At 38.1% G+C, this 24,044-nt stretch overlaps 1 protein-coding gene across 12 annotated transcripts in view; it reads left to right on the top strand.

The window, feature by feature from the left end:
* Positions 1–24,044, top strand: part of ncam1a (neural cell adhesion molecule 1a) — a 274,017-nt gene that overhangs the window by 196,482 nt on the left and 53,491 nt on the right. For 7 of the 12 annotated variants that reach the window (XM_042431412.1, XM_042431411.1, XM_042431415.1 and 4 more), the window contains exons 5-10: positions 64–201; positions 1,866–1,983; positions 4,808–4,968; positions 5,898–6,040; positions 15,151–15,180; positions 22,513–22,663. In XM_042431412.1, coding sequence (XP_042287346.1) covers positions 64–201; positions 1,866–1,983; positions 4,808–4,968; positions 5,898–6,040; positions 15,151–15,180; positions 22,513–22,663 — 741 coding nt within the window. The remainder of the gene's footprint in view (positions 1–63; positions 202–1,865; positions 1,984–4,807; positions 4,969–5,897; positions 6,041–15,150; positions 15,181–22,512; positions 22,664–24,044) is intronic. The other 5 variants (XM_042431414.1, XM_042431418.1, XM_042431420.1 and 2 more) reach the window with 1 other exon arrangement.

Here is a 24,044-nt window from a genome sequence, read left to right as displayed (position 1 = left end):
TCATTACAATCTGTATAATCTTGGTGTGATAAATTATTGTTCTGTTTGCCTTTTCTGTTTTAGTGCGATTCAGGATCCCGGAAAATGGCCACTTGCAGATCCGTGGCATCAAGAAGACAGATGAGGGCATGTACAACTGTGAGGCTCGTGTCATGGCGAGGGGAGAAATTGACTTTAAGATGATCAAGGTTGTTGTTAACGGTAAGAACTTTCTCCTCCCTTTCTGTCCTGTTGCTCAAAGAGGAGTTTTTTAATAGAGTACAGTAGTTATGACCCTGAAAACCTTGGGAATGTACTTTTTAAACCTTAAATATGGCTTGTGCACATTATTGCCCCAAATGATGTCAGTTAGTCAGTTCATTGTCCACAAGATACCCAAACAACTACTGGCCATATTGAAATGATATTTGGTACAGATATTCATGATCCCCAGAGGATGACTCCCAATGATTTTGTTTATCCCCTGACCTTTCGTTTAGCAGCATCAGTAGGCTGAAATAATTGCCACTCTCATGACAAAATGCCAGTTATGCGCATTTTATCTAAAAATAATAATAATTAAAGCTGCAAGCAGCGTTGGTCGGGACCTCGCACTCTGGCCCGTCGGGATCACATCATTTTGCTTTTTAAAAATGAGGGATATTTCTTACAAGTGTGGTGTGCTTTTATTTTGAAAGTTTGATTGACACGTGTACTGTCAGGTGTGTAGAGACAATAAGTAACTGCAGCTGGACACAGAAAAATACTCTGATATTTGAATGGAGATTGTGAGCGAACCCACATCTTTTTTAACATTTACTGCATCCACATAGTTTTAGATACAGACTTCATTTGAACTTTAAATGAGTCAGAGACTTTGACCTACAAAACTTGGATTTACATGTTTTTTCTATCTTTTACTGTTTGTGAGATATTAGAGTGTGAGTTTTAAAGTCTTTTCTTGCTCCTCCTGTGATTTTATAATGAGTGTGTATTGCGGAATGTTTCACAGCACTGAGGGAGTGACGTCACCAGGAGCAGTTGGAGAGGAGGATTTTAGAGTCCACTTTTTGTGAAATCTCCTCATAAATCCCATGACTTTGGCCAAAGCTTACATTAAAAATCATATTTTAATAGGAAATTGTGTGGCGAATCCATTGATACAGGTTTGAAAATGGTCAGACTTATAGTTTAGATGTCAGAAGCATCTATTTGACACAAAGTTCATGCCCATAGATTGCCCATCGTTTAACATTGTAAGGTGTGATGTTGCACTGCAATTTTCAGGGCTTATAAAATCCAAACTGTTCGAGTTATTACAAAGTTTTTAAAAACTTCTTTTCAGCACAGTGTCATAAGTCATGTATCAAAGTCTGAAGCCGATACCATTAACGCCCTTGGAGGAGATAGCGTTTGTTCGGGGTCCAAAATTGGGGCAAAGTCTTATTTTGAAAGGCTGATTGTGGACTTCCTGTTGGATTTAGGTCAGGGGTGTCAGCATATGATTTGTAGGTCTTGATGAGACGAATAATTGAGTTTTGGTTTGATCTCTCTGCGACATTTCTACGGGCCATGGCCATTTTTGTTGCATAGGTGGTGCTAGAGAGCACATTTTGGTACTTTAGCAGTTAATTTTTACATTTTATCAAATTATTTCACCAGACCTGATGTGCGTGCCAAATTTGGTGAGTTTCTGAGCATGTTTAGGGGGTCAAATTTAGGGTTTAAGTGGCATAATAATAAAGGAAGAAAGAGACAAACAAACAAACACATGAACATACATACATATTTTATAGATTATTTGTTTACATCTACATGTCTGGACAGAGCCTCTTCAGAATACCTTTTTAATGCACCTGTTGCATGTGCTTGTATCTCTCTTTCAGTACTCCCCACCATCCGTGCCAGGCAGTCAGATGTCAACGCTACAGCAGACGTTGGTAGCTCAGCTTTGTTGGCCTGTGATGCAGATGGCTTCCCTGAACCCATCGTCACCTGGGCACAGTACGTCAACCGCTGCCGTCAGCTCAGATCCACATCCTGATCAGATCAGGGGCAGATTTGAGCTGTCACAAAAATTAAGCCCTTTTTCTTTTCTAGTCCACTTTTTCTGGATTTCAAAGAGAGACATGAAGTAAAAGGAAAATTTAAAGAAGAAAGAAATTGAAAAAGATACACATTGTGCTGAAAGGAACCTTTTCCGTACCACCTTGCTAAAAGCTTCAAAGTAGCTCAACATCACATTTATGGATTCTGCTCAGACTGTAAGCTGCTGCAAGAACATAGAGGTCATACTTCTATATGTTTTTATTCCTTGCGCTTTGCACATGAAACATTTTACAAAAATGGGACATTTACAAAATAATTTTTATCATTCGGCTGTAAGAGCATGGAATGAAAAGATGTTCTGCTGGTTCTACTTTTTCCATAAAAAGCATTTTTTAACTAATACTAACTGTGCAGGTAGAAATCAGTTGGTGAGGATTGCTTTTGTTGTGCTGGAGTGGTGGGATAGCACTATTTATTTCCTGAAGTTTCTTTCCATAGCATTTACAGATTTCCAGCAGCTCTTGAAATTGACTGCAGCTGATCAGGTCGGTTCAGTCAGTTAAGAACCTTACTAGGTTCTATAACATAGGTCTAGTTGTTTTTAGACATTTTAATGTGGAATAATTACATATTATAGCTTTAAGGAAGGGTTTTTACTGTTTTACATGATCAACTGTATTAATGTGGCCATCAGTACACAGTACATGTTGACAGTATAAACCACATATTTAAAAAAAAAAAATCAGAAAAGGAAAGTATTTTTGAAAAATAAAATACATATTGATTTTATCCACTTAACAGGGCTCAGTTTAGTGAATGAATGTTCCAATATTTCAAAGCAATGCTTGCAAAACAAAAAATAAAGGTATGTGTCTCCTGCATAAGGTCATGGAAATAAAAATATCCCCTTCACTTGAATGTTTCTTATAAATGAAAACACATATTTGAGAAATATAAATGTCATATTTCATAAGAATCTGGAGTTTCTGAAACAGACAAGCTGGTGAGATACGTGACTCTGTTCTGGTTGCAATCCTAGCAAAATGTTTCTGGAGGACCAAAATTTTGTGGAGAGTAGTAGGAAAAATACTCACTCAAACTATATTAAAACATGAACCCTTCTTATTATAGCAGTAGATTAATTTATTTCTCTGCTAACTCAGACGGTTTGTTCTCTTCAACTCAAACTCTCATCAACAATAATTCCCAGGAACGTTGTAGTTGACCCATGAGGCATCTCAACACTTGCCAAATTAAATTAGATTAAATTACATTCTTTGTAAAAAAAAAAAAAACTAAAAAAAACCAAAAACTAAATATTTATACATAATAACTATGAGATAGAATTGCTGTATAACCAATCAGAGCCTAACAAATAGAATGAAAATATGATTTCTACAAAAAAGAATAAAATATATATATATTAAACTAAGAGCAAATAGCAGCTGGGATATAAAATGTGCAGCATGTTTGACTTTATTAGATTTTGTGTGGTAAAAACAGTTTGATCTGTAGCTCATGAGATGTTTATAATCATATTCTGTTGGATGCTGGTGTTTCATAGGAATTGATGCACACATTACTGAGGGCTTTAGACTTTCCTAAAACCTAAGTGGTACAACTACAATTTGGGTTAGATAGCATGTTCATTTAATATCAATACAGTATTGATCCGAGTCCTTATGAATCCCTTATCAAATCTATTTAGGTTTAACTTGATATTTAATTATTTTGTCAGCAGAGAAGGCAAAACACTACCAGTCTTCACAACCTATAGATACAAGCTTAAAATTAGATACAGTAAAGTAGTATAAGACATCAGCTGTTGTCCTACATGCCAGACGTCTTGATAATCAATAATTAATTTGATAAATTAAAATTTCAAGAGTCTGAATCTCTCAATTAAACTTTTATGCTTATAATATGCATGAAAGTTTAACTCAGTTTTAAAAATTGTATAAATAACCAACATTAATTTATCTTCGTACAGCTGTTTGCTTCATATACTTTCATATTCATGCTGCATCATTCACTGCTATCATGCAGCAGCACCGCCGCTGTACAGAGGAACCTTTAAATAAGACCTTTTTTTCCAGAGATGTGACTGAATAGGACGATTGAAGGCTCCGATAATGCTCACAGCTGTTTTCCATGCGGCAGAGCTGATGTGTGATGTAGGTGTTGGGAGGCTGATGGAAATGCAGATCCATGGCCAGAGGAGAGTTGTGACACACAGCGAGGTTGTTGGGAGGACAGATGGGTGAGGCGGTGAGAAAACAGAGGGGTAAAGCTCTATTTGTTCTGGTTTCCTAGGGCTGCTGACAGGGCTGTCATTCACTGTCTGTCTGTAAAATGCTTCAGGAAGGCTGCTACTCCAAGCACACAAATACTTAATTCTCTACAAACAGGATTCTGACCTTTAGCAAAGACTTCTGCTTCTAAAGAATGAAAATCTGTATTTTCCCAAATGTGAAAAAAACATGCATCATCGTCAGATTGCTCCATGGCTTTCACAGAAACACAGATGTGAGGGCTAAAGGAGAGCTTAGGCAAACAAAAGCTATATGTTGGATATGCTCTCAGGGGCATACGCTAGGGGACAGCAGCTTTTCTGGGCTCCCAGCCTTTGTTGGGTACCAGCTGCTCTCTTCCTGAGATAAAACTCCAAACACATCATTGTCAGAGAGTTAAGAAACTTATTTGTAGGCCCCTCAAGTTGTGTAAACAAACACTCGTGATGTGAACCCTGCCTTTTTTCCTCTTTTTCACTCTCCTACAGTAACAACATTGTCCTTGAAATGGGTGATAAGTACAGCCTGAATGAGGATGGTTCAGAATTGGTAATAAAAGATGTCAAGAAAGTGGATGAAGGAGATTACACTTGCATTGCCAAGAACAAGGCAGGAGAGAAAACCGAGGAAGTCAGCCTGAACGTGTTTGGTAAGAAAATAACTTCATTCACTTATGTTTGCATACAGAACACTGTGACTTTTCTTATGTACTTATTGACATTTGCTGTACGCTCCTCTACAGCTTTTCCAGTGGGTGGGTGCAGGCTTACACAGCGTGAAGCATACAGTTTAAAGAGAAGCGTGTCCTATTGAAAACTAATTAAGCCACCCCTTAGGACATTCAATGATATCACACTACAGTCTCTCTTCATGAGGAAATTTGGACCAGCCTTATGAAAGCATGTGTTTGCAGCTCTATTATAGGCTAATGGTGTATGAAACCAATATCCTGGTCTTTATTAATGTCTCTATACTCTAATATAATAATGGTTACAATATGTAACAGTGATTTAAAGCTGCACTAATTAACATTTTTTTATTACCAATGGATCAAATATTTATGTGTGATGTGAAAGGTGTTACTTCCAGTGACACACTCACAAAGAATTAACAGACAACTTTGCAGAGCTTCTCAGCAGCAGGCAGCTATTTTCAGCTAAAAGCTCTGATAAACCTGCACACTGTCTGCTACCTACCCAACAGCATGCGGATAAAGTTAGCATCCTGCTGTTAAAGCAGCTCTGGAGCCAGAATCTTTTCCTCAGGAGTTGGTAGAGACCAACAGAGAATAAATAATTGAACTAATGTTCATCAAGTAGCCAAAAACATGAAATGAATATTGATGTTGCTCCTTTTCTCCTTGTCTATGCATAAATAGGCAATTGCTTGCTGCCATGCTTTCTAACATCACCTTTGCAACTTAATAAAATGAAAATATGTCCAATGATGTGTTTTCAGCTGGTTGCTGCCTCCGAGTAGCTAAAAAAGTATCAATGAATGTAGACTTACTTTTGGAGTGTCCTTATCAGTATCTAGAAACCCATGATTTAATTATACTTTTTTTTGTCTTGCTTCTAGTGCAACCTAAGATTACCTACTTGAATAACCAGACTGCCTCAGAGTTTGACGAACAAGTCACCCTGACCTGTGAGGCTTCTGGTGACCCAACACCCACCATCTCCTGGAGTTTTGAAAACAGAGTGTTCACTGAAGGAGAGCAGGTACAAAAGAATATTCATGCAACATTTTCTTTCAGCAAAGGTAGACAAAACCACTTTCAGACAGCCTTAATGGCATTATGAAATAATACTGAGTCTTGACTGATGCTTAATTCCACACTCAACATCGTTAAATAACAACAGAACTCCTTCAAACTGACTAGTAGCTTTGAGAGTACAGGCACATAGATACGTTTGAGCATTTAAGTCTCAATGACTTGCATTTCTCTTTCAGTCTCAGACTTACTTCAGTGAGTTTAATGTCCAGTTTATCTCAGATCATCAGTAGCCGATGAGTTGGCCAATCAGCTCAAACTGCTCGCTGTGATCATACATTCTGAACTTCTTATCGAGTCCTGTATTGCCACCTGAATTAGCTCTTTTTACATTAAGGATTGGATTCTGTGACATTTTTAAACTTTTGACAGCCTCCAACAGAATTGCAGTAAAGATTTTGTACATTTCTATCATGAATGCTAGAGGGGGGGTTGTGCAGATTGCCATAAAACCAATTTCAAGGCAGTGCAATTGCATGGTATTCCTCAGTGTTATTAAGGGTATACAGTATATAACACTTTAGACCCTATTAATCACAGGCATTTAAAAGGTAATACTTCTGTGGAATTACAATGTGAAGTGCTCATTGGTAATTCAAAGAAAATTAAGTGAGAATTAGTTTAAAAGCTGAAAATGAGTTTGGTGAAATTAGCATAATTATTGCTGTGTTAAAATCTAGAAGCCCTCTATCCCTCTATCTCAAAATCAGATTGTTTTGAGCTCAGTTATGCTGCTCTAGCAAACTGCTGTGATAATCCACTTTGGAAATGAGTGGGCACTTGCTCTCAGGATGAATATGATATAACAGTAACAAAGCCTTTGCACGTAAAGCCACATAAGGGTTATACATCTTTGTCACGCTCTGGTGTATATCCTTGTCTTTTCTTCATGTCCTTCAGGAGCAATGGAGATAACACTGGATTAAAGCTTTGGCAGTAGAACATGCGTAAAAGGCTTCTTGAGGTGTGTGAGCTATGCAGGGTGCGATCTGCTAAGGGTTTGGTGGGGATTTACCCCCCTCTGGTCTATATATCCCCGCCTCTGCTGAGTTATTTTTATCTTCAGTGAGGACAAAAATGTATCCCCCTCATAGTGTTTTATGCTGCTTCACCCATAGACTATATAAAAGATCTAAAATAAGTTATTTAAAAAAAAAAATCTAAGTGCTGCAATGTGAGAACAGTCATTGGTGCAAACAACAATAAAATCAGAGATGGACTTTCACTGTCAGTGTTCACGTGACGATAGAGATAATACTGCGTCTTGGCTACGTGATGATGCAGATTTGCAGAGATTCGGGTAAAAGAGAGGTGACACGCTGCGGATGACCCCTCCACAGAAAAGAAGTCCATCGTCAAAGCAGACTGTTTTCTTAGTCTGACAAGCAGGCATATACCGTAGTCTATTTATTTCTATGATGATAGAATGTTATTATTGTAAATATGTAATTATTTTCTATTCAATATTGACGTTTGCTGTGCATAGAGCTGAATTAAGCACTGACTTTCCAGAATGACAAGATTATTATCATGTCTGATCGAGTGGCGCTATCCATAGTACTGAAAGGGTATCTGGCATGTTAAATTATAATTTAACTTTTTGTCTTGTTATATATGATCATATCTGACCTCTCATTGCTGATTTTTTTTTTTTTTTAAATTAGCTTAAAATATTCCTGCAAATGCAGTGGTTCAAGTTCAAGTTTTGTAATTGTTTTATTAAAGTTCATAATTATTTTATAAATGTTACAGCTGCAAGAAATAGCCTAATAGATTCCATAGTCTATATTGGCCCACCGTGGTTCTGATTTATTTTCATGAGTAAAAACGTCTCAAAAACATTCCCCCTCTGATTTTTTGTCACAAATCGCACCCTGGAGCTATGAATACCATCCTTTACAGTGGTCGCAGCATTTTGGCAGTCACTAACCTGAAGAGAGAATCTCATCCCTAAGTCTATTGATATGCTCCTATCAGCTCATAATTTAAAAAAAAAAATCTTAACGGTATATTCTGACAACATGCATCATGTGAGCATTAGACGGATTAGTCACTTCAGAGGGATAATTTTCCTGCTGTGAATGCAATAAACAGATAATTACCTTGCTGCCTCTAGCAGGTTTGTGGATTCAGGAAGAACACTTCATACTGTAGGACTATACTGTGGTTGGTGCTTCAGTTTGCATTTGATACTGCATCTTCATATATTTTATCATAATAATAGAAGTTAGATACTCGTATTTCCTTTACATCAGACGTTCTCATCTCCCAGGCTGCAGACTGATACCTTGAACCATTTGCTACCAGGTTAGAGGAAACAATGTTATTTGGCAAGAAATAATTAAATAATAGTTGTCTAAATGTATAGGCTATTAAAGGATATTTTACAGTAATGTCCTTGAACTCAGTGCAGTCTGTGCTGCATTTTTCTCAACACTTCCTGTCACGTTCCCAACAGCAATATTCTGATTTTAAGTCGGTCATCATATGTGATGTGATTATTAAGGTGAAGCTTTGACTTCTAGTTTCCCTCTGACCACTGTCTCTCTTTTGCACATCCTCTTGTACACTCTCTCACAGCAAAATTCAGTTCAAAAAACTGTTTCAAACCCCTGCCTTACATTGTCCAACACAATTGTGTGAATGTTACAAACAATGTACGCATGTAACGATAACTTACTATTCCTGGAGACACACAGTGACAGCACCTGTCCTTTTATGTCCCAAAGGACACAGAGGGACTCAGTTGCACAATATTCGGGCCATACCGGCCTACTTTACTCCACATGCTCTGTCCAGCTGTATTCAGCTAGTGCAGTTTGATGAATTGTGTCTTAAAGCTGCCATGTACTGTAGAGCATTTTTTCACAAACTTGACATGAGGCGAAGGATGCGTCCTCACGAGATGAAAATGTTTCAACTTCAACTTGGCTTTCAACAAGTGAAATATTAGCACTTGAATTGAGTTATTCATGTAAGGAGACCAGAAAAAAAGTGAGAGAGGTCTAGAGGAATGTAACAGAAAGTTTCAAGATCAGGCTCAGACTGAGCTGTCAACACATACAGACACTTAACATCTTTGCAGTTTGGAAATTTGATTTTGAGACTTCAATTTACATTTGACATGACATTGGGCTAAATAAACTGCACAAAAACCCCCAGCGGTCAAATATACACCAATAAAGCAAGACAAAACTTTGCTTTGCATTCAGTCTGAACACACTTTTAGCAGGATTAATTCATTGTTGGTATTTGTATGTTCTTTGCTTTGTTTGACAATCTGATAAAAGAATGATTAGCAAGGCCAATCAGTAACAAAATGCATCACCCATCTACCTAATGTGAAATTTAGACTGGCAGTGTAACAGCTACAACCGTTCCAGTTGCAATTTATAGCCTCTAATTACTATCAGTTTCCTGAAGGTAACTTGAAAGATTTTCTGCCTGCAATGCACTCAAGCCAAGTGAGCACTTTTAGACTTCTTGACCAAGGAAGTGATGGATCTAAAATTGGCATATGCACACATAACAGGCCTAGTTTAATTGTTTTAAATTCACAATAAAATATGAAAGAATTCATGAAATATGAAACAGCGACAGCATTTCAACCTCAAACTGTGTTTGTCATTGAAGCACATTAAGCCCTGTGAAATTAATCAAAGGACTTGGAATCACAAACCTTTGGAATTTGCACAAAATCACTATGAGAGAGGATGGATGAAATCCAGCATGAGGAAACATTACTTTAACCTGACTGCGCAATGCAGCCAAAGTAGCCTTGTAAAGCTGGTGATTGTGCCAAAACTTAAAATGCATGCCAACACTGTTTCCCCTGGTGGCGTGTCTCCATTCTGGTATCATGCCAGGAAAAAGACAAATTATATTGTAGATAGATTTTTTTATTGTCACTGGCATTACCATGATAAATATTAGTGACATTTCAAAGAATTAAATAGAATGACAGTGAGTGACAGTAGTATCACAAGACTAGGTCAGAACCCAGTATATGACTGGACTGTGTATGGGTGTGTAAAAATGTTGCCAATTTGTTGAATTCCTGAATATTAAATGTTCATCTGGAGGCTACAGTGGAAATTATAGTGGAAAGTTTTCACAGCATTGGGTGCAAATTCAGGAGGCTCATCTTCACCCAGTGACTGTAGTTACAGCAAGCGCACCTAGGCAAGGCAAGGCAAGTTTATTTTTATGGCACATTTCAACAACAAGGCAATTCAAAGTGCTTTACATAGAGCATAAAAGGCATTAAAACAGAATATAAAAGCAACACAAGTAAAAAAGACATATAAAAACAATTAAAAAGTGTTAAATTTGGAAATAAAAAGAAGCTAAAAAGGGAATAAGACAGATAAAACAAGAGAATAAAAGTAACAGTGCAGTGTAAAATATTAACCCTTAATGTGGTTTAATGAAAGGCAAACAGAAAAGTCTTCAGCTGCGATTTAAAAGAACTGAGAGTCGCAGCAGATCTACAGTTTTCTGGGAGTTTGTTCCAGATATCTGGAGCATAAAAACTGAAAGCTGCTTCACCATGTTTAGTTTTGACTCTGAGGACAGAAAGCAGACCTGATCCAGATGACCTGAGAAGTCTGGATGGTTCATAATGTAGCAGCAGATCAGAGATGTATTTTGGCCCTAAACCATTCACTGCTTTATAAACCAACAGCAATATCTTAAAGTCAATTCTTTGACAGACAGGAAGCCAGTGTAAAGATCTGAGAACCTACACTAAACTGATATAACAACCTACATTAGTCTCATGTTATACCAGCAAGACTCGTATTTTAATGCTGTTGTTCATCGTTTGTGATGTGAAAACGTCAAAAGAAATTTAAAAAAAGTTTGCGTCCTGCTGTTAGTTCAGTTATAAAATCCTAACGTGCCGCAGAGCGTCTTCTCCTGTCGGCTGCTGACAGCGCTGTCAGCCGAAAAGTCGATCACACTGGCGGTAGAGGAGGATGTGTGGTATGTGTCTGTTTAAACAGGAGTTTAGCCGACTTCTCTGCATTTAATACCAGAGCTGAGAGCTTGGAGCAGGAAACACAGTCTCTCTGCGCACACTGTCCTCTGTTTCCATCACAGTTATGTATTTAGGTCATGTAGAGACAAGACTGTAAAATTTTGCAGCCTGTCAAATTGTCACACATATCCAGGGGGATAATGTCAGTAAATTCGAGTGAAATATAGACTTTGCTTATCCCATGCGAATGCACCTCACGAACCCCCTCACCTCCATGTGATTAATTTCTAAATCACATGAGGTCCTTAGGTAATATAACCTGACGCACCAGATGGTTTGTTACACAGAACCATCTGAGAAGTCATCCATGGAAACTGTTTGGAAAAGGGTAGACACTTTCAGGAAATACTTGGCAGGTAATTGGATGAACCATCTGTCTATCACCGTCTATCACCGTCTAACCTAGCGAGGCGGCTGGATTTGCAAACGCTGATTGGCCAAAAGCACATAACTTGAAGCCTGACAAGATGGATTCTCGTGTAAATCCAGCTGCCTTTCAAGGTAACAGGTAATACATCCGGTGTGAATAGTGCTATGAGTGGAAGCACTGTAAATGCCCCATGATGACATAATAGAAAACTCCAACACTTAGCCAACAATGGTGCAACTTCATCACTCACTCACTCACTCATTCAGCCAACTAGAAGCCTTGTGATAAAAGGAGAACAGACATCTTTGTAATGTTATGATAAATCACAAGCTTTAATTCTGCCAGATCTTACAATTTTCAGGCTATAGATCTGCTTGTGCCCTTATAAAGAGGCAAAAAAGCACCACTGAAGGAAATAAGTATTTTTTAAGAGTTACAGAATTTGACACAAAACCTGAGCTAGTCAGCCATTCAGTTAATGGACCAAATACGGTGTCACCCATGTCCCTTCTTGGACACTCCCCTTGTCTCTGTTAATCTTGGACAATGATTGGCCTGAAGCCACATGACCATATATCCAACCCATCTTTGTAGACGCCTCATTGGCTGATATGTGTCTGGATATATATGATTGGTTGTCTTTTATATTTTTATTCCTTTTTCATACCCAACTTACTTTATTCATTGGTGTTTGTAATGGGTTTTATGATGACCCTGATGAAGGCCACAAGCCAAAACGCATCAGTCAACTAATAAAGTTGTTGTTCATACTACAAGTGTTGCTGGAGTTCTCATCTCTCTCTAGACTTCTTTCCCTACTCCATGCACCTTGGAAGTAAATTGCAATCTGAGCAATTTTTGGTTCAATAAAATCGTTAAAGCCTTGAAGAGCCTTTTCAGCCAAGTACTTTTGATACCATGGATATATTTAACTGTTTCTGGAGGCTTGATTGGTGCATCTGGCACATTTGTTCAAAGCACAACACCACAACAATACCAGGCCCCCAAATCACAGTTTCCAAAGGATAATAACATTTTTGGTGACACTCTGAACTTTCCTCTTGCTTCACATCAGGCCAAAATTTTCACTGGTTCACAAGAAATATCAATAGCTAATTGGTAGATTGCTGGTACATTCATACTCTCAATAAAACAAACCATTTCCCTCTACTACCACCCTCTTTTTAACCCATATGTTTGTGGTTTGCTCCATCCAGTGTTAGCTGAGTGTTTCGCTCTCGTACATTTGAGCTCAAACCTCTTGTGACGAAGCTTAACTTCCCTAATTTGTCACATTAACTGTGTCATTTATCATCGCCAATCAGTGGAAGCATTCACACATCATGGTGCATTCACGGCTGTATTGCCAGTCACTGAATCACATCTTCTACCTGCAAGACAAGACTTGGCGTCCACCCCTCACAGTTGTCACAAAATATCTTCTTCCATTCACTGCCTGTCAGCATCCCCCCTCTATCCAGAGCGATTTTGATTTAATGCTGCTGTAATCAGAAAATCCTGCTGATCATTTGGTAATAGCTGTCACTAATTTTCATCGGATTGTTATTCATCATTCATCATTCCATTCCTGTTCCTGGTCACGCTCCGTCCACCATTCATATTCTTGTTCTACATCATACCAACCAGACTACAAGAGCACAGACATGCTGTATTCATAATGATATACAATGACAGAGCAGTTGTTTTACTGGCTGCTACTTCCTCTTTTGGATTTCCTTGTCTTGTCACGAGTATAGTGGATGTTATCACTGTATCATCTACTGAGAGAGGATTTCCGTGTGATGCTGTGGTTTTTTGGCACATTCATATACTTTTTTACACCATGAAAGAAGAATTATCTGCATGTACTTATTAACACAAGATAACTGGTTTAGTCCTGTGTGCTGTGCATAAATGAACGACTTAATCAAAACACAGAATGACATGATGAGAAAGGTGCTGATTAGAAGAAATAAAGTCCCTAGATACTGGTAATCTCTCATTCGTAATTAGTTTCAGTGCCCTGTTTTCCATAGTGTGCCTCCAAATTCTCTCTTATTACAGTACATTAATTAATAACCAACTGAGAGGCCCCCATGCTGCTTTAGGAAAATATGCTGCATTTTGGCATTCTGACCAGTTCTCTAAATTCCCTGACAGCAGTTGAACTGCCAAGTCAAAAATCCTGACGTTACCATAACAGTCCTTTTGACTTTAAGAAAACCTTGAAGTTAATGATGTCAGATTATATTATTGCTTGTGCTCTGTTTTCAATATTTTTTTTTAATAGAGTACTTTAGTATTTATGACAGAATTAATCATAACTGTAATAAATACAACTTGGTAGAAAAGTCTCTGTAGTCTTCATCAATGTTTTTGCTCATTGTGTATATATTAGTTCTGAGAGCAGTGCCAGTATTTATATGTATATTAATACTGATCACTTTCCAAAACATGTTGGAGTGTTCTACATGTCTGAAGGTCTTTGCACACCGAGTCCGTTTTTTTTTTTTGTTTTTTTTAATCCGTCATCCGACAAAAATCGTTATGCACAGAAACCTTGCACACTGAGTCCGATGCGTTTTATTACTATATTCGTTGCGAAAATTCACAATATGAGGCAAAATTGAGTCGTCAAGCAGTGAGGATGATTTTGTGGTCCTCTGAATTCTTGAAAGAAAAAGAAAGAACCACACAGTAAAAAGAAGACCACCAATTACCACGATCCAATTGATCCTGAACAGCGGCTGGCAGTACACACACACACACACACACACACCTGATCACAGGTGATCACAGGTGATCAGCCTTTCGACTGGATCCGCAGATATTCAGGGCACAGCCTCAAAACGCTGCAACATACAGACAAGATCATGATCAATAGTTGTCCTGTGATCAGTCTGTGTATAACTTCTCTGCTGGGGCTGATAGTATCAGTGTTTCGAGGCTGTGTGGTTTGCATGTACGGTGGCTCTGAGTGGTCAAACAACTCTGTAAAAGCTTTTGACGGATGCAAAAAAACGCAGAAGATCAAACCTGCTCCGAAAACTTTAATGACGGATGAAACTTTTGGAGTCGGTGTGTAAACGTGATTGACACAACGTGACGTCGTATTTATTTTTTTAACATGCGGCAATTTCGGACGAAAAAAACGGACTTGGTGTGCAAAGACCTTGAGTGTGGTATCCTGCCTTTCAGGCAAACATTTGTTTCCATTCATTTCATTATGTATGAAAATTAACGCTCAGACTTGAAAAAGTTTTATTTATTTATTTATTTTTTTTTTAATCAAAGTTACATTTTATTTTAGCACAAGCAATACTTCTGATTGGACAGCTACCAAAGTACAGTGATGGATAACCTAACTCACTCAGAAAATGAATGTAGGTCAAAAACTGCCTGAAGGGTATGAAAATACACTCTGATATGTCCTGAAAAATGATCGGCAGCAATGTAATGAATACATATTTGTAGCAAATGGGCTAAAATAATCAAAATCCCTGATATGGTCCTTTAAACATGAAATCATTGCACATCTCCAGCAGGCAAATCCAGTCTGCGCTCCCTCTGTGTGGATCCTTTACAAAAGCTTACTTTACTCCACTGTGTCGTTGTTTGTCTTTGCTTCCTCTTTGTTTGTTCTCTCTAGGCTTCTTGGACGCGACCAGACACGTATGAGGTATGGCTACTAAATATCGTAGCCGTAGTTGTAATAGCCCAAACTTACACAATAGCCCACCCTTTTTTATTGCAGAGCAGAAGTGTTGTCATTCAGCCCATATTTAATGTGTACTACATTTAGTTGAGCACTAGATATGTAGACTATTAGACACGTAGTACAGTACATTTAATCCATTTAGTTCCAGTACACATTTAGACTTGCCCTATTTACTTGTTCCTGTTTAATTGTGTAGACAAATTCCATCTTCAAGACATAGAGACAGCCACAGTATCTCAAAGTAGAATTTTTGGACTGTTATTTCCTGCTGCATGGTCTGGTAAGTTCTTGAAGCTTGATCAAGGGAAGAAGTTGACTCCTGCATTGGGTTGTTGGTAGGCCAGCAGCTATGCAACCTCACATAGAAAACACTGTCTGCTCTGCTGTGGGCCGGCCACGGCTCTAACTCACCAAGCTATACTAAATCTTAACAGAGTGGTTATCAGTGGTGTAGTCTACTATTATGAGCCAGGAGTCTGCATGTTTTTTTTTACTTCAGCTTCACACTACAGGAGCACCAACACCATTCATACAATGGTCTTACTGGGTCGGTTCACCCAAATTACAAAAAAACATATTTGGTTTTAGATATCTGTTTCTGAGATGGCTGTATCCACCTCAATACAATAGAGGTGGATGGGAGGTACAGACATTAAAGGGGCTTAGAAATTAGTTACAGCTCTTAGTACACTAATATCAAGTATTTTTTTTTAAGGATCAAACTTGAGCATGCCCTGGGAAATGCTGATAAGCGTGTTTAATTATAAATCTAATACATTAAGACACAAGGTTCCTGCTATGGTGTTTGATCAGAAAGAAACATGCAAACTCTTGGTCCTCGAGGTGCGAATAAAGAACTACCGCCCTTAGATAAAACTGACACAACGTAACAAGCTAACATCTCTCACTGCCACACACACACACACATGTTAAAGACAGGATTTTTTTTTACTTTAGTAAGCTTCAATGTTAATACAAAGTGAATCCCAGTAACCAATGTTACCGTTAATAAGAAGAAAATCACATTCTGACAACATGTGTTCATCTGAAAACATACAATTCTCCTTTGGCTTGTTTTAATAATTTCACCAGCTGATGATGTCATTCAGTGCACTTGTAAAGTTTATTTCAATAATCACATCACGTCACATGAGTCTGTTTAACACAGAGTGTCATCCCAGCTTGTGACCAGTGTCGCGTGACATTATTGGAACAGTCGTCTGCATTTCAAGTTGTGTGATTTATGGCTCAGCAGACCATAGCAGCAGCATAGTTATGATTATGTGCTGGTTTTATTATGTTATGAGTTATTTTTCTAGCTTACAGTATAGTAGTCTCTGACACATTTTTTAGTTCTCTGGTTCAGTGTTTACTACTTGATACTGATGACTATGAAATTTACATAGAAATTGAACTTTTTCTCAGTTTGAATATACATCCGATACAGTACATTACAATATATATAGATTTAATTTGTAGCTGGTTTCATTATTCCACGATGGTGTTTTCCCAGGTGTTTTTTCCCTTGTTTTCGTAGACAACCAGCGACTATTAGTAGATGTAATGTGTAGTGTTTTGATGTACAGACAGATGAGAAATTACAGGAAAAACCAAGTGTCTTAGTAAGGTGTTTGGCCACCACATGCTGCCAAAACAGCTTCAGTATGCCTTGGCAGTGATTGTACGAGTCTTTGGAACTCTATTGGAGGGATCGACACCATTCTTCCAAATGATATTCTCTCATTTGGTGTTTTGATGATGGTGGTTTAAAGTGCTGTGTAACACGTCAGTCCACAATCTCCCATAAGTGTCCAATTGGGTTGAGATATGGTGATCGCAAAGATCATTTTTATAATCATCAAACCATTCAGTGACCCCTCGTGCCCTATGGATGGGCACGAGGGGAGTGGTCTCATCCTGGAAGAGACCACTCCCATCTTGATAGAAATGTTTCATCATAGGATAAACGTGATCACTCACTCATTTGATTTGCCATGGACCCAAACCATGCCAGCAAAATGCCCCCCACAGCATAACAGAGCCACTAGATCCCCTCACTGTAGGTGTCAGGCATTCAGGCCTGTAGCTACCATTCTCTTGGTGTACACCACTTGTCAAGAATATGCTGAAGAATGACTCATCTGACCATCACTTTTCTCCACATCTCTAGACCAGTGACTATGGTTTTTGCACCACTGAGCTCTCAAATGTGCATTCATCTTTGTAATGATGGGTTTATGCACTGCCACCCTACTATAACATCCCTCTCTATGTAATTTTTGATGGACTGTTCTTGCTGACACAGTCTGATCCCGTCCTGTGTTGACATTCACAGTCACCTGAGGAAGAATTGTTTTGTTTTCCTCTGTTTTTCCTTACATATCGCACTAATGCACGAGCATCACGGTCATCAAATGTGCACTGTCGACCACAATGTCCAACCGTATTTACTGATGTCTTTCCCATAGATCTAAATGCAGATGTCACTTAAGTCCTATCGAAACGCTAGCCAGTTGAGCAGTCTTTGTGACTTAAGCTCCGGCCATCAGTGCCCCAACAATGAACCCTCTTCCAAAATCACTTAGATCTTTTCCTCTTGCCATCTTGGTACAAAATCAGAAACAACTGGGCCTGCTCAGCACTTTTATACATGCCACAGAGCATGATTGCATATTAATTGCTTAATTGTACCATGCAGCACACCTGTGCGGAAGCATCTGCATTCGTTATGTTTCTCCACGCATCTATTCAGTTTTTTCCTTTAATTTGTCACCCATCTGTAGTTAAGCATTGCTCTTTATCAGTGGATGAGGTGTTTGTAGTGCATGTCCTTTACTACTTAATATCCCTATTCTCTTCTACTCACTAACTACTTGTCTCCATGGGTTGAGGGGAGAAAGAGTGAGAGAAATCTAAGTAGTCTATTTTACCCTCATAGAGTAGCTTGTATCTGGCTGTGTAGATAAAAGCCATGAATACAGGGCCACAAAACTTCTCATTATTTATACCTGAAGAAATTGTCAGTCAATGGTTCTGCACAGTAGTAATGACAGAAATGTTAAATATTTTGATGTAACCTGTCATAGAAAATCACTTGTTGATGAATGCCCTTCTGATAGGCATTGATCAAACTAATCTGTAGTCATTGATAATAGTTTTGGCCCTGCTGAACTCAGCTCTATGATAGACATAAATCATAGGCTGCCAACCAGCAGGCATGATATGATTCGTTACTGTGATAAATGTAACCTTAGATTTGGTATTATTATGCTGGAGTGAACTGCAACGTCTTGACAGTGTCTTTTTGTTCATAGAGTAGTGCACTTTAAAGAGCAACCTGACACTCAAACCAGATCAGGGTCTGATTATAATGTCATTGATGTCAGCAGTGCTGAATAGAACATTCAGGCAATCCTCATCAACTCATAACATCAGGAAATATCACATGACTGTGTTGTACCACAAATGTGTAATCAGGGGTTCATCGGTCAGTAGTGAATATAATACTGAAACTAGCTGCATAGTGTAAATAAGCTTGAAATGTCATTTTGAAATGTCATTTTTTAAAGTATGTTTAAAGTATGTTTTTTTATTAGAGAGTCAACAGTGGAGAGTAAACTGGAAATGAGGAGAGAGAATGATGGGGAATGACATGCAACAAGGGTCAACGATCAGATTCAAACTGGGGGCATTAAGTGCCTTAAATCTTAGACCAACAGGATGCCCCAAACATCAAAGTTTTATACTTTACTATTTGACAAGGATCACTCAAATGCACCATTAGTTTTAAATGGCTGCATTTATACAGTGCTTTTTATCCAAAGCGTTTTATAATTTGACTCTCCTTCACCCATTCACACACTCATAGCAGCAAGCTACCATGCTAGGTGCTGGCCAGACAATTTTCACCTATTTGGCATACCCAAATGGAAAAGCTGTGAGGCCAAAATGCATGTATTAGGCTTCATTTGAAAGGTAACACCTTCTAGTTTCTGGAAATGTGCTTATTTAGCATGTGGCTAAAACACAACCAAAACTACATCAGTTCAAATATGGCTCAAAAAAGTGTTTTTGGTTCTTGTCTATAATGAGTCATATTTGAATAACAATAATTAGGACATGCTTTATGCCAGAACTATGCAAATCATCACATACCTTCTACATCTTGTCCACCACACCTGTATAAAATCCCAGACCTCCGGGCCTTACCTTATGGGAGCTAGAGAGTGTTTAGTTTGTGGTGTCACTGGTGTCCCCAAACCTCTCCAAAATGTCTCCAAGTGGCCAAATTGTACCAACTGCGTGATGCATGATGCTAAACCGCTTACAACCGGCTTAAGCTGGACGCCGGCGATGTTAAGAGGAGGTGGATGTTAAGAGGTTGATTTCTGAAGAAGGGGCAGGTTCAGCCAGGCTTTTAGGACCTCTCTGATGAATATACCTTTAAGTGCCACATCCTGCTGAAAAATTGAAAATAGAAAATGAAGACATGTTAATAACTAAGTCTGTCACAGTAGTCCTTTCCACAGTGCATAGTCCTTTCCAATTATATCACCAAGTTAGAGCAAGAAAATTCTCACATGCCTTCCTTGTATGAATTGTTGCTCCTGGCTGGCATTTTGTATTTACAAAAATCCAATATCACATTAATGCGGCATTAACATGTAAACCTGAGGGACAGTGAATGACCTAGAAACACACACACACACACACACACACACACACACACACACACACACACACATATATATATATATATATGAAAAGCTATCCATGTGTCAGATTTAATTTAAAATTTACTTAAAATATACAAACAGCACATATAAAGAATACATTGGGTCTGTTCACTGCATAACTGACAGATACAGCCTGTGCAGATTCTGGTTGGCAGTCTCTCCTATATAGCAGTTGTAGTACAGAATATATGGCAAGCGAAACACATGTATTGACAGGTTATGTAACAGGGTGTCAGTTCTGCCCTATAAAGCAAAGCAGCAGTGACTGCACAAGCAAATGAAACTGTGAAAAATCATTTTCCATGCCTTCCATTACAGGTCTGCTCTTTATAATTAACTTGGTTACAAATCAGAGTTGTATAATTAAAATTATTCATTTGAATTACTATTAATGAATAAATCCTGTTCAAAGGTCTGTCTGTTCACTTTTGCCTCTGTTGTATCATGGAGGTATCATTCTCCATTAACCTTACCCCTATTTACATTCTAATTGTGTGCCCAATACAGCTCCTTCCTGTGTCATTGCAGTAAGACGAGACTGATGTTGCCCTTTTAAAATGTACCAGGACACTCAGATCTTCAGTAAATAGCAGAAATGTTTCTGCCACATCTGCGTCCTCCTGCTCTGTAGAGAATAACACTTAATGCCATAATGCCAATACAACAAATTTCACTCAATTATTTGTTAAACACAAATAATGAAGCACCTAGAATGCCTGAAATATTAATAGGAACTCATGACAGCTAGAAGGAGTATGTATGTCCCCCTGTTGGTGTGAACTGTCTGTCATGCAGAAGGAGTAAAAGCTTTTTAATGGCCAGCCGCATGCCACTTCTTCATTATTGGCATTATTTAAACAACAACCTTCTTAGGTATAATTTCAAGATTTGCAGAAAGCATGTAAGAATACATCTTAGTTTTTAGCCACATTCTGTAGATGTAACTAATAATGACAATGACAACAAAGAATGAAAAGCAAAGCACCCCAACCAAAGATTGAGTTAGACTGCAGCACATGATTAAAATGGCAAGTCAGGTCACCGGTTGTACTCAGATGTCAGCTGTCCACCTGTGCAGAGAGTTTGCTCTGAATAAGTCAGAACACATTGTTAGTGAGCCTGCATGTTCACAACACAGCAGGTTCGACTAAGTAGACAGCACAAAAAAACCCGGTCTGCTAAGGAAAATAAAAACGAGGTTTAACAAGCCATTTGTCCCAACAGCATTTATTCTGTTCCAACTGCAATTTAACTGTCTTTAAACCTGCAACTAGACTTTTAAATGGTAAGGACGGTAATCAACATACTATAGGAGTTTGTAGTTTATTGGCCAAGGCTTTGTTCACTGTCTAATTTCCAGGCTGATGTCAACTGTATTGCTGTTTGCATATAATTGAGAGACAGAAACTTTATTTTTGACTAGTATATTTTGAGACTGACATGGATTTTTTTTGTTTTTTTTTATCATTTCAAGATTGCTGTGTGTATCTTGGGCACCTTAAATCTCAGCTGCATCCACAAATAGTGGGTTTCTATGAATATTTGTTTCATACAAATATTTTAAAAAATATTTGTTTTCATGAAGAAAAAAAAAACATGTTAAATACCAGTGCACAGGTCGGTTACATCACTATCTCAGTCTCTCTCCTCTGCTCCAATGTTACATCTATCAGCAGGTCTCAACAAGGGGAGTCACATCCACCTGCTACATGACGCACATTTCCTAATTAGGACATCACTCCTGGATGTTCCCCAGAGATAAAGCTGAATGACTGACAGAAATGAAGTGCCCCCAAGGGAACACTTCAAGAACACTTATTGTAACACTGTAATTTTATAAAATTAAAAGCGTAATAAAAACAAAAACAGGATTTTTAAACCTCTTTCCACTTTTATTCGAATACAAATACAAATAATTTTGCTGCCTCAACAAATACAGATACAAATACAAATACTGGACCCTCTGCACATCCCTAATCCACACACATAAGAGGGGTGTGATTCAATGTTTTTCTTTATCCTATAAAAAGAGTACTCAGTACTACAGAGTACTACTCAGTACCTCCCAACGTCCCCTCCCTGTCTGTGCAATAATAGATAGTTACCATCAGATTTTCATTCGGTCAATTAGGATAGCAGATAGATATTTTACATTAAAAATCTAAGACACCAATTGACAATCTGTACAATATTCTCTATTCTTTCTCTCTTTTGTTTTGATATTGTCTCCATCCAGCTGCTCAGAGCTGTGGTGTTTTTTCACTGCAATTCACACAGGTCACCTGCCAATTAAACAGTGCCCATCGCTCGCTTTTTTTTTGTTTGTTTTCCTGTTGATGAAATTTTAGTACTGTTCCAAGTTCATCTATTTTTTTGTTGTTGTTGTTTTTTGTTTTTTTGTTTCTTTCAAGGAAAGAGCTTCAAGTGTTCACGCTGACAAATATAAAAAAAATTCACAAACAAGCTGAGGGAATTACTGAGAGCTCAGCAGGACATGCATTCATTTGAGAATTTCAGGCTTTACAAGTGAGAATAATGTCTTTTCTCTTCTTTGTAGAGCCTTGATAGAAATATTGTGATACGAAGCCACGCACGGGTGTCCTCTCTCACCTTGAAAAACGTCCAGTTCACGTACGCCGGCCAGTATCTCTGCACTGCGAGCAACTCCATCGGTCAAGACAACCACCACATGTACCTCGAAGTCAACTGTAAGTCCCTCCAGCTCTTCCTACACTTGCTCTAATAGTTTATCAGTGCCGTCAATGCACATCACTTTTGGTTTGCACTTTTCTCTATTCGTTCAGTCACTCATGAATGAATAAGGTTGCTGTTGACATTCGCTTATTAACTATTATTCTATGAAGAATTATAAATAATCATAAAATATGATGACTTAAAGGAATAGTTCAACATTTTGGGAATATATACTTATTGAGAGTTAGAGAAGGTTGTAACACTCTATGCATGAAGAATGGACACAAGAGGAACCAACTAGCCTGGCTCTGGCAACCTCACTCTGATGATGAAACCTAGGGATGTTGCCAAGAAATTGTTCCAGCATGTATCTCTTCTGTTGGTGTGGAAGTGCAACAAATTACCTATCACCTACAGCTACATACTGTAGGTGTTGGTAGGAATATTTTTTTAAATGGAGGTCATCTGTCTCCCACTGCCTCCAGTCTTTATGCTAATCAGGGCTAACCACATCCTGACTTCAGCACCGTATTTGATATTCTCATCTCATTTCACTGTCAAAGAGCAAGAAAATAAGTGAATACCCCAGTGTTTCAACTATTTCTATAAAAACTCTTGAATTGTGAGATTAAACTCAGAATTGACTTCATTCCTTTATTCTCTTTGGTCAAACTTTTTTTTCCTCACAGAGTTCTGATATGAATGTGATATATCATGTATTGATCTTCACATGGACTGAATCCTCACTACCACGCATATTATGGACTAATACAGGTCTTCAATGATGATAAAGTAGGAACTAAAGTCAGTACATAAAAACTATGTAAAGGAATTCTTCACTTTGTAACAGGGTGCAGGTAGTTTTCTTTTGCTGAAACATTTTCTGCTATTCTTTTATGCAAAATAGCTGCAACAGTAGAAGTGTGTAAGTATCAGTGTGTTGACAGTTTTTCATTGTTTTGGCTTTGGACTCAATTTTAAATGTAACCATGATTATGGTTTTGAAGGATGTCTTAAAATTTCCTAAAATAATAATCAGTTGTCAAAATGAACACTGAAATAGTTTTTTCTTGCTGTAATCATTCCTCCCATTCATACTGACCATTAAAATCACTTCCTGATGTGCCTCCAATGTAAGTGATGGTGGACAAAACTCCACAGTCCTTGTTTCATGCAAAAGTTTATTTAAACGTTTATCTGAAGCTAATATGAGGCTTCAGTTGTGCCAATTAGTCAAATAAAGCCAATATCTTTCAAATTCATACTTTTTAGTGCCAAATTCTTGCTTTTTGTTATGATCCTTCCACTGAACAGTGAACAATGAACAGGAAAATGCTGTCTGGGGTAGGGGTGTGCCCGAATACAAATACATTATTCGGCAAAGCACAAATAATG

The sequence above is a fragment of the Thunnus maccoyii genome, chromosome 13, assembly GCF_910596095.1.
Source record: "Thunnus maccoyii chromosome 13, fThuMac1.1, whole genome shotgun sequence".
Lineage (NCBI taxonomy): Eukaryota > Metazoa > Chordata > Actinopteri > Scombriformes > Scombridae > Thunnus > Thunnus maccoyii.
Note: the sequence above shows the minus strand (reverse complement) of the source record. Positions and strands in the feature narration are given on the sequence as shown.